At 52.9% G+C, this 13,559-nt stretch overlaps 1 protein-coding gene and 1 pseudogene across 1 annotated transcript; both read left to right on the top strand.

Annotated features, from left to right (window-relative positions):
• The first annotated feature begins 8,857 nt into the window (after nt 1-8,857).
• LOC129144196 (putative uncharacterized protein FLJ44672) lies at nt 8,858-10,155 on the top strand. The gene is made up of 3 exons (XM_054685561.2): nt 8,858-8,980; nt 9,208-9,265; nt 9,359-10,155. Exon 3 carries the CDS (start codon nt 9,435-9,437, stop codon nt 10,056-10,058), a length of 624 nt encoding a protein of 207 aa, XP_054541536.1. The 5' UTR covers nt 8,858-8,980; nt 9,208-9,265; nt 9,359-9,434; the 3' UTR covers nt 10,059-10,155.
• A 1,814-nt stretch (nt 10,156-11,969) lies between these two features.
• Nucleotides 11,970-13,171, top strand: LOC129144197 (putative uncharacterized protein FLJ44672; annotated as a pseudogene).
• Nucleotides 13,172-13,559: the final 388 nt, after the last annotated feature.

Genomic DNA, 13,559 nt, shown 5'->3' with positions numbered 1-13,559 from the left:
CTTCCCCAGAGGTGTCTAACCTGGCCCCCAAACTCAGCCACCCCACCCTAGCCTCTGGGGGCAGAGGCAAGGGCTCCTCTTTTCTCCACACAGAATGGGCACCCTCTGGGGGCCTAAGGTAAGAGGTGGTCTATTTCTAAAAGGCCTGGTGTCTAGTTAAGCTTTGGGTATCTTCTTAGCTTTGCTTTTTTGGGGGTCTCATTCAGAGAGGAGATTTGACAGCCTCTCTGAAGACACAGAAGTGAATGGCAAAGCGAGAAGAGGCTGTATCCCCCACCTACCATGACTTCCTTATTAGGCACATGGGGAATAAGGGGCCTGAAGGGGCACAGCTGGGACAAGAACCCAGAACTCCAGCCCCCCAGTCCAGGGCTCTCTACTGCCCAGGCTGTGCAAATGGGGCTGGGACCGAAAGATGGGGACAGTCAGGCTGGGAGGCAGGCTTACTGGCCAGCCAGCCCAGGGGCAGCACGGGCACTCGGGCAGGAACTCCCCAGGAAGTTTGGAAACCTTCCTTTCCTAGGATCTCAGCACCCTTCTAGATCCCGTGCAGATTGTCTTTCTGTTAAAGCGTTTTGAGGCCGGGCACGATGGCTCACGCCTGTAATCCCAGCACTTTGGGAGGCCGAGGCTGACGGATCACCTGAGGTCAGGAGTTTGAAACCCGCCTGGCCAACAGGACGAAACCCCGTCTCTACTAAAAATACAAAAATTAGCCGGGCGTGGTGGCGCACGCCTGTAGTCCCAGCTACTCGGGGAGGCTGAGGCACGAGAATCGCTTGAACCCGGGAGGTGAAGGCTGCAGTGAGCCAAGATCGCGCCACTGCACTCCAGCCTGGGCGACAGAGCAAGACTCCGTCTCAGAAAAAAAAAAACAAAAAACGCTTTGAGAAGCTGCAGAAGCGGCTCTGCCTTTGACCCCGAATGGGCATCTTTACTCGGGTCCATCATCCCCACAAAGACAGGAAATCTGATGCCAAAAAAAAAAAAAAAAAAAAAAAGTCATTCCAGGTGTCAGTAACCAGGCGCTGCCTCCAGCACCGCCCCGCCCGCCGCCCCGCCCGCCGCCTGCGCCAATCCCCGACGGGCCCGTCTTCCAGCCCCGAAGCGGTCACCTCCTGACCTCTAGTGGCGAGCGCGGGGAACTGCGCCCCGGCCCGTCCGCCCGCCGAGCCCGGGCCGTGCATGCCGTGCCCGTTGTTCCTTCGCAAACCGAGTGAACCTCCCGATGCATGGACTCTGGCTGTCGTCGACACAGACTCTCGTGCACTGCTTAACCCCGTTTTGCTGCCATGTGACGGCTGCAGACACTGTCGCAGACACTGTCCTCAAACTGCAGTCCCACAGACAAGTTTTGTATTTTGGTCTGACCTACCCGAAGGTGTCCTTTTTAAGTCTTATTTGTTAATATTTATAATGACATATAATCCAAAGTAAATGGAAACGTCATATTGCGATCTCATTGCCTTGGCGAGACTCTCACCTTTTAATAGATTTGAAGGGGGTGGGGGCGGTGGCTCACGCCTGTAAGTCCTAGCACTTTTGGAGGTCGAGGTGGGAGAATTGCTTGAGGCCTGGAGTTCGAGACCAGCCTGGTCAACATGGAGAAACCACGCCTCTACACACACAGACACACACACAATGACAATTAGCCTAGCGTGGTGGCACACACCTGTAGCCCCAGCTATTCAGGAGGCTGAGGTAGGAGGAGGAGGATCGCTTGAGCCTGGAAAGTGGGGATTGCAGTGAGCCGAGATCACGCCACTGCACTCCAGCCTGGGCAACAGAGGGAGACCCTGTCAAAAAAAAAAAAAAAAAGATTTGGAAGGGTAGGAGGGGAGGGTGGAAAGACGGAGGAAAAGGCAACTGAAACCTACTCCGGATATAGTCTTGTTACTCTTCACCAGGAACCCATTTGAGGTAGGCCCTCAAGTTACAGATGGGGAAACTAAGGCCCAGAGAGGTTAAAATACTTTTACAGAATCACACGGCTGGTCGATGGCAGAAGCAGGATTCAAACTGAGGCAGCCGAAGACTTTTTGCACCAGGACCTCTCGGCCATGCTGTTGTCCACTCATCCAACAAACAGCCGTGGAGTATTGACTAACGCCAGCCCGTCTGAGGCTCCAAGAGTCGTACATTTTAGAAGGTAATTTAAGACATGTACTGCTTAGGTTTGGAGGGAAAAAAATAAACCTTCCTAACCACAGATTAGTGTATTAGGACTAGTAGCAATCCCCACACTTTATATTTTCATTCCACCTTGTTAGAAAATGTTGATCAATGGTTGAATACAGTTTATTGTACATCATTCTTTAGGTCAGAAATTTCTCGAGATAAAAGCCTTTGCTTTCTAACATCGACTAACGAAGAAAATGTATGTCACTGAATGTGCAAACCTCTCAATCTCTTTCCTCTATGTCCCCCTTCAGGGTCAGGGTCAGGGTCCAGGTCCGGGTCAGCGTTTCGCATTTAGTCAGGGTTTGGTGTTCGGTTTTGGCCGGGTTAGGGTGGGTTAGGACTCGGGTCATAGTTTTGGGTTGGTGCGGTTGGCATCCGTGCTGGAATTTCCTTTCTGGCTGTCACCGTGACCGTAACCCGAATTCTGGTTCCACTGCTCTCCCCTGTCTAATTATCAGGGCTCTTTTCACCGCTGGCTCCATTCATTGCTTGCTCCTCCTGCTTATCTCTCCTGTCCAATCTGCAGAGCTCGCCACCTTCTTGTTCCGCCCTCTTCTCCCTAACATCCAATAGCAGCCTTCTCCGCAGTCCTTGCTCCGACCACTCCTGTCTCTTGCCCAATCAGCAGGCTCTACCAATGCTTACTCCGCCCACTTCTCTCGTCCAATTGGCAGGGTCTCCTCAGTGCTCGCCCCACCTACTTCATGCCCGTCCAATTGCAGGATCTCAGTGCTAGCCCCGCCCGCTTCTCGCTCCTATCCAACCAGTAGAGACTCTACCAGTGCCCACCCTGCCCACTTCTCTTTCTTATCCAATGACAGGATCTCCTAGTGCTCACTCCGCCCACTTCTCTCCCCCATCCAATCAGCGAGCTCTGCCAGTGCTCGCGCGTTCCTGTCCTTGGGGGAGGGAGCCCGGGGTCTCTCGGGGAAACGGAAACGCAGGCTCAGATGTGCGGGTCCAGTTTCGAGGCGACGCGGCCGAAGCGCTCTTCCGCCACACAGTGGTTTTGTGGGGCAAAGGCCGCGCGATTCCGCAGGCCCTGACCCTGCAGGGACTCAGGATGGCCCTGGGCGCTTTGTCCGGGTGGAGCAAGGGCCCGCCCGGCGGGACGTGTGCGGGCGGCTGCGCAAATGGCCCCGCCGGCACCGCGCGGGCCTGGGGATGGGGGCAGCCTGGGGAGGCAGTGCCTGCGGGTGCCGCCCACGCCGAGCGCTCTCTGCCTCCCCGAGCACTCGCTCCGGACTCCAGGGCACCGTGCACCGAGTGCCATCCCCACTGTCCGCACAGGGGCTCGGCTGGGCTCTCGCTCCCTCTCTCGGTGGAATGAGCTTTTGCAGAATGAGGGGACAGACTTCGAAGGAAACACATGCAGGCCTGACACCTAAAGAGAAAGCCAGCTGTCCCTGTGGTTTATTTCTAGTATTTTGTCTGATTGCTTTTCAGTGAGTCAGTGGTAGCCAACATCTTTAGTTCCTAGTACGTACCAGTGCTGTTTGAACACTCTCCCTGCGCTCTGTGCTCTTCCCATGATGAAGTGAAAACTTCATGTAAGGACAGGGAAAGTGTATCCTGGCCAGCTGTGGGGCTGGATCCACGTGGGGTCAGCCCATGGCATGTTTGGCCATCACACCGTGCTCACTGCTGCTCCTTCTTTTCCTTATACTGTTATGACATCAGCGTCTCTCCTGACACCACCTGTGCCTGCTCATATTTAGGCCTGATACTGCCCAGGTGTGTGACCCTAGGCATGTTCTCAAACCTCTCACCTGTAAAATGGGGATGGTGCTAGGACCTGCCATGGGGTGGTTGCAAAGGTTAAGCGGGGGTGGTTAACCAAAGCCTAGGAGCATCAAGGAGCACCATTGAGACACAGTGAGTATTTGTGGAATATTAATTCTTAATTCTTTAATAATTCTCTAATGAATTATTTACTTAAGTCCTTTAGGATCAATCATCATTTATTCACTCAACTGTTAGGCTCATCATTTTCAGTTAGGTTAGGGATAGCATAGGGTTATGACTGTTAGGGTTAGGGTGGGGATTAGAATTCTATATGAGATTTGGGTGGGGAAACAGAGCCAAACGATATCATCAGTCCAATATTTTATATTAAGAGTTACAGAGATGTCGAACTCCTTACCAACTGATAACTATAGTGCCCACATTTTGCTCATGGGGAAACAGAATTAGAAAAATAAAATATCTTGCCTAGACTCCCAGCTAGCAAGTGACCTATGCCAGGCTTGAGTCTACCGACAGATCTGAGGTCTTGGACTTTTAATTACTATTCCTATTCAAGTCTATCATTTTGGATGTATTTCCTGGGTGACAGGGTGAGACCCTCTCTCAAACAAAAAAAGAAACCCAAAAAGTTTGTTTGTGAAGAAGAAGGAAAACTAGTTTTATGTGGTGTCATCAAGAAGTGAGAAAAGAAAATGTCTTGATCATAGAGCATGATCTGATACTTTAAAAGTTGCCGAGAGGTCAGATAATGAAGGCAGATGGGACCTTTTGAGCTTACTGGTGACCTTCATATGAGCAATTTCACTGTTGGAGATGAAGCCATGTTGGTGTTCAGTTACTCAACATTATTCAACATCCCTTCATGCTAAAAACTCTCCATAAACTAGGTATTGATGGAACGTATCTCAAAATAATAAGAGCTATTTATGACAAATCCACAGCCAATATCATACTGAATTTGGACCAAAGCTGGAAGCATTCCCTTTGAAAACTGGCACAAGACGAGGATGCCTTCTCTCACCACTCCTATTTAACATAGTACTGGAAGTTCTGGCAAGGGCAATCAGAGAAAGAAATAAAGCATATTCAAAGAGGAAGAGAGAGGAAGTCAAATTATCTCTGTTTGCAGATGACATGATTGTATATTTAGAAAACCCCATCGTCTCAGCCCAAAAACTCCTTAAGCTGATAAGCAACTTCAGCAAAGTCTCAGGATACAAAATCAATGTGCAAAAATCACAAGCATTCATATACACCAACAATAGACGAGAGCCAAGTCATGAGTGAACTCCCATTCACAACTGCTACAAAGAGAATAAAATACCTAGGAATACAACTTACAAGGGATGTGAAGGACCTCTTCAAGGAGAGCTACAAACCACTGTTCAAGGAAATAAGAGAGGACACAAAACAATGGAAAACCATTTCATACTCATAGATAGGAAGAATCAATATATTGAAAATGGCCATACTGCGCAAACTAATTTATAGATTAAATGCTATTCCCATCAAACTTCCAGTGACTGTCTTCAAAGAATTAGAAAAAACTACTTTAAATTTCATATAGAACCAAAAAAAGAGCCCGTATAGCCAAGACTACCCGAGGCCAAAAGAACAAAGCTGGAGGCATCACACTACTTCAAACTATACTACAAGGCTACAGTAACCAAAACAGCATGGTACTGGTACCAAAACAGAAATATATAACAATGGAACAGAACAGAGGCCTCAGGAATAATACCACACATCTACAACCATCTGATCTTTGACAAACCTGACAAAAACAAGCAATGGGGAAAGGATTCCCTATTTAATAAATGGTGCTGGGAAAACTGGCTAGTCATATGCAGAAAACAGAAACTAGACCTCTTTCTCACACCTTATGCAAAAATTATGTCAAGATGGGTTAAAGACTTAAATGTAAAACCCCAAACCATAAAAACCCTAGAAGAAAACCAAGGCAATCGGGTTAGGGTTAGGGTCAGGGTCAGGGTCAGGGTTAGGGTCAGGGTTAGGGTCAGGGTCAGGGTCAGAGTTAGGGTCAGGGTTAGGGTTAGGTTAGGGTGAGGGTGAGGGTTAGGGTCAGGGTTAGGTTAGGGTGAGGGTCAGGGTCAGGGTTAGGGTCAGGGTCAGGGTAGGGTCAGGGTTTGGGTTCGGGTTAGGGGTTAGGGTTAGGGTGAGGGTTAGGATGAGGGTGAGGGTTTGGGTCCGGGTCAGGGTCAGGGTAGGGTCAGGGTTCGGGTTCGGGTTAGGGGTTAGGGTTAGGGTTAGGGTAGGGTTAGGGTTAGGGTTAGGGTAGGGTTAGGGTTAGGGTCAGGGGTAGGGGTAGGGTCAGGGTTAGGGGTAGGGTCAGGGTCAGGGTCAGGGTTAGGGGTTAGGGGTTAGGGTTAGGGTTGGGTTAGGGTTAGGGTCAGGGTCAGGGTCAGGGTTAGGTTAGGGTCAGGGTCAGGGTTAGGGTCTAGGGTTAGGGTCAGGGTTAGGGTCGGGGTTGGGGTCGGGATCAGAGTCAGGGTTAGGGTTAGGGTTAGTGTTAGGGTTAGGGTTTTAGGGTTGGGTTAGGGTTAGGGTTAGGGGTTAGGGGTTAGGGTTAGCGTTGGGGTTAAGGGTTAGGGTTAGTGTTAATGGTTAGGGTTAGTGTTAGGGTTTGGTTTTGGGGTTCAGGTTGGGGTTGGGGTTGGGGTTTGCGATTACGGTTGGGGTTGGTGTTGGGGTTAGGGTTAGGGTTAGGGTTTGGGGTTAGGGTTAGGGGTTAGGGTTAGGGGTTAGGGGTAGGGTTCGGGTTCAGTTTGTTGTTGGGGTTTGGGGTTAGGGTTAGGGTTTGGGGTTTGGGTTAGGGGTTAGGGATTAGGGGTTAGGGTAGGGGTTAGGAGTTAGGGGTTAGGGTAGGGGTTAGGAGTTAGGGGTTAGTGTTAGGGGTTAGGGTTGGGGTTAGGGTAGTGTAGGGTTAGGGTTAGGGTTAAGGGGTTAGGGTTAGGGTTAGATTACAATTTCTAACCTGTTTTGTTCTGTTTTTTTTTCTGAGACAGGGTGTCCCTCTGTTGTCCAAGGCTGGAGTGTAGTAGCGCTATCGCAGCTGACTGCAGCCTCAACCTTCCAGGCTGAAGCGATCCTCCCACCTCAACCTCCCACGTGGCTGAGACTACAGGTGCTTGCCACTATGCCCAACTAATATTTGGAATTTTCGTATACATGGATTCCAGAGGGGTGACAGCGAAACGTGAGTAAGCATGGATTTTGGTATATGCAGAGATGGGGGGCTGGAACTATTTCTGTATACTGAGGGATGATGACTGTATATGTTTTTACAATTACGCTGTAGGATACATACTGTTGCATAGCCTTGAAAATAATAATTTTTAATTGAGTGGAATAATAATAATATTGATAAAAGTAGCAGCTGGCCAGGTGTGGTGTCTCACACTGGTAATCGCAACACTTTGGGAGGCTGAGGCAGGAGGATGGCTTGAGGCCAAGAGTTTGCGATAGGCCTTGGAAACAAAGGGGGAGTCACCATCCCTACAGAAAAATACATGAATTAGCCTAGTGTGGTGGCATGTTCCTGTAGTCCCAGCTACTTGGGAGGCTGAGGTGGGAGGATCACTTGAGCCCAGGGAGGCTGAGACTGCAGTGAGTCATGATCAGGCCTCTGCACTCCAGCCTGGGTGACAGAGTGAGACCCTGTCTCAAAACAACAAAAAAGTAGCAGCTAACATCAACTGACCTTTTATACCAGGTGCCTATTGATACCATAGTTTAATTTCTTATAACTGTTTCTTATTTCACTTACCAACTCTGTCTTCAGTTACTCCCAGATTTTTACTGTGTGTGTACAGATGACCTTTTGTTTAGATTGAATTGTCTCCCCAGAAGTAAGATTACTGTGAGTCATGGTGAATGGACATTCTCATTACCCTTGATGTAAATCGACAGGGTTTTGGGTGCCTCCCAGCTATAATCTTAGCACTTTGGGAGGCTAAGAGAGGAGGATTGCTTGAGGCCAAGAGTTGGAGGAGGCAGTATGGCAGTATGGTGAGACCCTGTCTCCATTATTTTAAAAAATTGACAGGCTTTACCCTGGAAGGCTTATACACAATTTAAACACCCCTCATAGTGTAAGAAAGTGCCCATTTCACTGCACCTTTGCCAGCATAGGGTATTATAATTTAGTAAGTCATTTTTTGTTTGATTATTTTACATAGACAAAAGACCTCGTATTACTTTACTTGTCACATTTCAACATCTTTCCTCAGCTTATTAGCTCTATTTCTTTTCTGTCTGTAAATGGTTGTTGTTGTTTTGTTCTTTGAGACAGGGTCTTGCTCTGTCACCAGGCTGGACTGTAGTGGCATAATCATGCCTCACTGCAGCCTTGACCTCCCAGGCTCAAACTTCCGCATTCCGAGTAGCTGGGACTACAAGTGTGCACCACCACTCCCAGCTAACTTTTTTCTTCTTTTGGATAGAGACAGGGTCTCACTGTGTTGTCCAGACCGGTCTCTAGCTCCTGGCCTTAAGCAATCCTCCTGCATTAGCTTCTCAAATTGCTGGAATTTCAGGCATGAGCCACCATGCCTGGCCTGGGCTAGTCCCACATTCTCTAGAGTTCTCTTTACTTTGTGCTAGCCAATCTCTCATTATGCTGTTCACCTGTTATAATGAATAATTCTCTGTATTAAATTTTACCACTTTAAACTTTTGAGTGGTTTATGCTTACTGATTGGACTCTGACTAATATGTTAGGAAGGGTCCCAGGAGGTAAACCCACACAGATGGGATTTGGGCATAGGTTTGGTTTCCCAGGGGGCAGTGCTGAGCTCTTTGCCAGTGGGAAATGGGATGCTGGTGATTTCCAGTAGGTGACCTCACAGTGACTCAAGCTACCACTTACTGTTGATTGTGATGAAATGCCAGCTGAGGCACATGTCTTGGGAGCTAAGTGGTTGCTGCCCTTGACCACTGTGAAGACTGGTGTGGGAAGGGTCGCTTTGGATGCACTTGAGCAGGGGTCCCCAACCCCTGAGCCATGGAGCCGCAAGGAGCCACACAGCAGGAGGTGAGTGGTGTCGAGTGAGGGAGTGAGGGAAGCTTCGTCTGTATTTACAGCCACTCCCCTTTGCTCACATTCCCGCCTGAGCTCCACCTTCTCAGATGAGCAGCAGCATTAGATTCTCAGAGGAGAACGCACCCTGTTGTGAACCGTGCATGTGAGGGATCTAGGTTGCGCTGTCCTTATGAGAATCTAATACCTATTGATCTGTCACTTTCTCCCATCACGCTCAGGTGGGAACATCCAGTTGCAGGAAAACAAGCTTAACACGCCCACTGATTCTACATTATGGTGAGTTCTGTAATTATTTTATTATATATTACAGTGTAATAATGGAAATAAAGTGCCTAATAAATGCAAATGTGCTTACATCTTTTGGCCCAGCTCCTACCTCCTGGCAGCCTCTCCAGGCCCAGCACTTTCTCCAGTCAGCCTCTACAGACCAAGCTCATGACTCACCATGGCCTATTTAGGCCCATACCCTACCTCACGGCAGTCTCCGCAGATGAGGCTACTGCCTCACAACAGCCTCCACAGGCACAGCTCCATCGTTACAATGGCCTCTTTAGACCCAGCTCCTGCCTCCCAGCCTTCTCTCCAGGCCCTGAACTTTCTCAAGTCGACCTCACCAGGCCCAGCTCATGCTTCTTTGCAGCCTCTCCAGGCCCAGCTCCTGCATCTTGGTGGCCCCTCCAGGCCCAGCCTCTGCCTCCCGTCGGCCTCTACAGTCCCAACATCTGCCTCACAGCAGATTCTTCACGACCAGCATGTACCTCACTGTGGACCCCCCAAGCCAAGCTCCCAACCTTTCAGCAGCTTCTACACACCCATCTCCTGCCACCCAGTGGCCTCTTTAGGCCAAGCTCATGCTTCACAAGGGCCTTTCCAGGCCCAACTTTTGTCTCATGGCAACCTTCCCTGGCCAGATTCCTGCCTGTCTCCCAGCAGCCTAGACAGGCCCAGGTCTTGCCTCACACTGGCCTCTCTACATCCAGCTTATGCCTCATGGTGGCCTCTCCAGGCCCAACTCCTGTCCCAGGACGTCATCTCCGGGCCCAAAACTTACTCAAGTCAGACTCTCTAGTCCCAACTGCTGCCTCCTGGTGGCCTATGAAGGCCCAAAATCTCCTCAAGTTGACCTCTCCAGGCCCAGCTCCTGCCTCCTGTTAGTGTCTACAGGCCCAACCTCTGCCTCATGGGGGCTTCTCCAGGCCCACCTCTTCCTCTTGGCTGGGTCTACAGGCACAACTGCTGCCTCACAACAGCCTTTTTTGGCCCAGTTCCTGTCCCGCTCATGGCGGCCAATGTAGGCCCAAAACTTCCTCAAGTCAAACTCTCCAGGCCCACCTTCTGCTTCCCGGTGGCATCAACAGGCCCAGCTTTGACTTGAGAACAGCCTCTGCAGGCCCTGCTCTTGCCTCCCAGGGGCTTTTTCCAGGCCCAGCTCTTGCCTCATGGCAGCTGCCCCAGGCCAAATTTCTGCCTGCCTGCCAGCAGCCTCAACAGGCACAGCTCCTCCCTCACACTGGCCCATTTAGGCCCAACTCATGACTGTGAGGCCATTTCCAGGCCTAGTGCCTGCCTCGTGGCTGACTCTTGAAGCCCAAAACTTCCTCAAATCAGCCTTTTGCCCAACTTTTGTCTACTGTTGGACTCTACAGGCCAGCCTCTGCCTCACAGTGGACCCTCCAGACCCAGATGGTGTCTCACTGTGGCATCCTCAGGCGAAGCTCCTGCCTTTCGGCAGCCTCTCCAGGCCCAGCTCCTCCTGCCTCCCAGTGGCCTCTTTCGGCCCAGCCCAGCTCATGCCTCCCGGCGGCCTTCCCAAGCCCCGCTTTTGACTTTCGGTGGCCTCTGCAGGCCTCGACAAGGCCCAGCCTCCTGCCTCCCGAAGGCCTGCACAGGCCCAGCCTCTGCCTCACAGCGGACTCTCCACGCCCAGCTAGCTGTCGCCTCACTGCGGCCTCCCAAGTCCAAAGCTCCTGCCTCTCGGCCGCTTCGGCAGGCCCAGCTCCCACCTGCCAGTGGCCTCTTCAGGCCCATGGGGCTCATTCCTCACAACGGCCTTTCCAGGCCCAGTTTTTCCCTTCCGGCGGCCTCTCCGGACCCAGAACCTCCTCAAGTCGGCCTCTCCAGACCCACTTGCACCCTCCGGGCGTCCTCTCCGGGCCCAGCTCTTCTTCCTGGTTGCGTCTCCAGGCCCGACTCCTGCCTCTCAACAACCTCTTTGGACTCAGTGCCTACCCATCTCCTGGCGGCCTTGGTCGGCCCACAGCTTCCTCAAGCCAAGCTCCCCAGGCCCAGGTCAGGCCTCACGGTGGCCTCTCCAGGATGAGCTCCTGCCCTCCGATGGCATCTCCAGGCCCCAAATGGTCTCCGGTCGGTGGGCTCCTCCACGCCAAGCTTGGGCCTCCCGGCGACCGCCGCAGGCCCAAGATGTCCTGAAGTCAACCTCTCCCGGCCCTGCCTCCCAGCAAGTAAGCAAGCTCTTTTGGCTCAACTCCTGCCCAGCTCCCAACCGCCTTTGTAGGCCCCGAACTTTCTCCAGCCAAGCTCTGAGGGCCCACTTCCTGCCTCCTGGTGGCCTGTACAGGCCCAGCACTGGTTGGAGGACAGCGTCTGCAGGCCCCGCTCTTGCCTCCCAGGGGCCTCTCCAGGCCCAGCTCTTGCCCCCACGGCGGCCTCCCGGGGCCAAGTCCCTGCCTGCCTCCCAGCAGCCCGCGTGCGGCCCAGCTCCTCCCTCACGGTGGCCTGTTGATGCCCAACTCATGCCTCTGGCACCCTGCCCAGAGGCGTGAGCCCCTGCCTCACACCGGCCCCTCCCACGCGGACAGAGGTCTGCCTGAGCCCCTTGCCTCACACCGGCCCGTCCCACGCTGACAGGTCCGCGGGAGCCCCTTGCCGCACACCGGCCCCTCCCACGCTGAGAGAGGTCAGCGGGAGCCCCTGCCTCAACAGGCCACCGTGAGGGAGGAGCAGGGTCGCACGCGGGCTGCTGGGAGGTAGGCAGGGACTTGGGCCCGGGAGGTCGCGGTGGGGCGAGAGCTGGGCCTGGGGACTCCCCTGGGAGGCAACAGCGGGGTCTGCAGACGCCCGTCTCCCGCCGGAGCTGGGACTGTTCAGTCACTGGGAGAAGGGATGTGGGTCTGAAGAGCTTGGTTGCAGAAACTTCGGGGTCTACAAACGCAGGCAGGAGCTGAGCCAAAAGAGCTTGTTTGCTGGGAGGCGGGAGATGCAGCCAGGAGGAACAGCTGGGCCATGCGGGAGGCGGAGGCCAGGCCTCCTCAAGTTGGCCTCTCAGACCCACTTGCAGCCTCCCGGCGTCCTCTCCGGGCCCAGCTCTTCCTCCCGGCTGCATCTCCGGGCCGGACTCTGGGCCGACTCCAGGTCCCAACAACGTCTTTGGACTCAGCTCCTGCCCAGCTCCCAGCGGCCCTGGTAGGCCCACAACTTCCCTAAGCCAAGCTCCCCAGGCCCAGCTCAGGCCTCACGGTGGCCTCTCCAGGCTCAGCTCCTGCCCTCCGATGGCATCTGCAGGCCCCAAACGGCCTCCGGTTGGTGGGCTCTTCTAGGCCCAGCTTGGGCCTCCCGGCGGCCTCTGCAGGCCCAAGTCGTCCTCAAGTCGGCCTGGAAGTGGGCCTGGAAGAGCAGCAAGTCGGCCTCCCCGGGCCCAGCTCCGTCCTCTCGGCGGCCTCTCCAGGTGCAAAACTTCCTCGAGTCAGCCTCTCCAGGCCCAGCTCCTCCTGCCTCCCAGTGGCCTCTTTCGGCCCAGCCCAGCTCATGGCTCTCGGCGGCCTTCCCAGGCCCCGCTTTTGACTTTTGGCAGCCTCTTCAGGCGCAGAACTTGATCTCCAGTCGGCCTTTGCAGGCCCGGCCTCCTGCCTCTCAAAGGCCTGCACGGGCCCGGCCTCGGCCTCGGCCTCGGCCTCACAGCGGATTCTCCACGCCCAGCTAGCTCTCGCCTCACTGCGGCCTCCCCATTCCAAAGCTCCTGCCTTTCGGCTACTTCGGCAGGTCCAGCTACTGCCTGCCAGTGGCCTCCTTAGGCCCAGCTCATTCCTCACAACGGCCTTTCCAGGCCCCGTTTTTCCCTTCCGGCAGCCTCTTGGCCTCTAATTTGTTTATCTTTTGTGTATAAATCCCAAAATATTGAATTTTGGAATATTTCCGCCATTACATATTTTGGTAGGTAATTTATTTGGAGTGAGTTTCTGCACCATGCCTGAATTTTTTATTTTATTTTCCTTATTATTTGTTGTTAAACAGGTTTAATGACGGTCATGGCAACTTTTTGGCACAATGAAAAATATCGCCCATGATCAACGTGTTCTGTTCTGGGGAAGGGGGCAAAGGCAGGGTGAACCACTTTCTTAAAAAGTATAGCTCAAGTTGGGAGTGCAGAGGGAATGGGGAGAAAACCCTCCCGCTGCCTGTGTCGAAGTGCAGGAGCCCCCACCCCCATACTCACCTGAGTCCAGCCCCTCTGGGGAAAGAAGGGGTGCATTAACTCCCCCTAGTCCACAGGCGCCTCCCTGTGGCCCAAGGCCCTCTTCACACTCCATCTTGTAGCCCAGCAGGAGCTATT

The sequence above is a fragment of the Pan troglodytes genome, chromosome 5 (genome assembly GCF_028858775.2).
Source record: "Pan troglodytes isolate AG18354 chromosome 5, NHGRI_mPanTro3-v2.0_pri, whole genome shotgun sequence".
NCBI classification, from domain to species: Eukaryota; Metazoa; Chordata; class Mammalia; order Primates; family Hominidae; genus Pan; species Pan troglodytes.
This window is presented reverse-complemented; position numbering and strand designations above follow the sequence as displayed.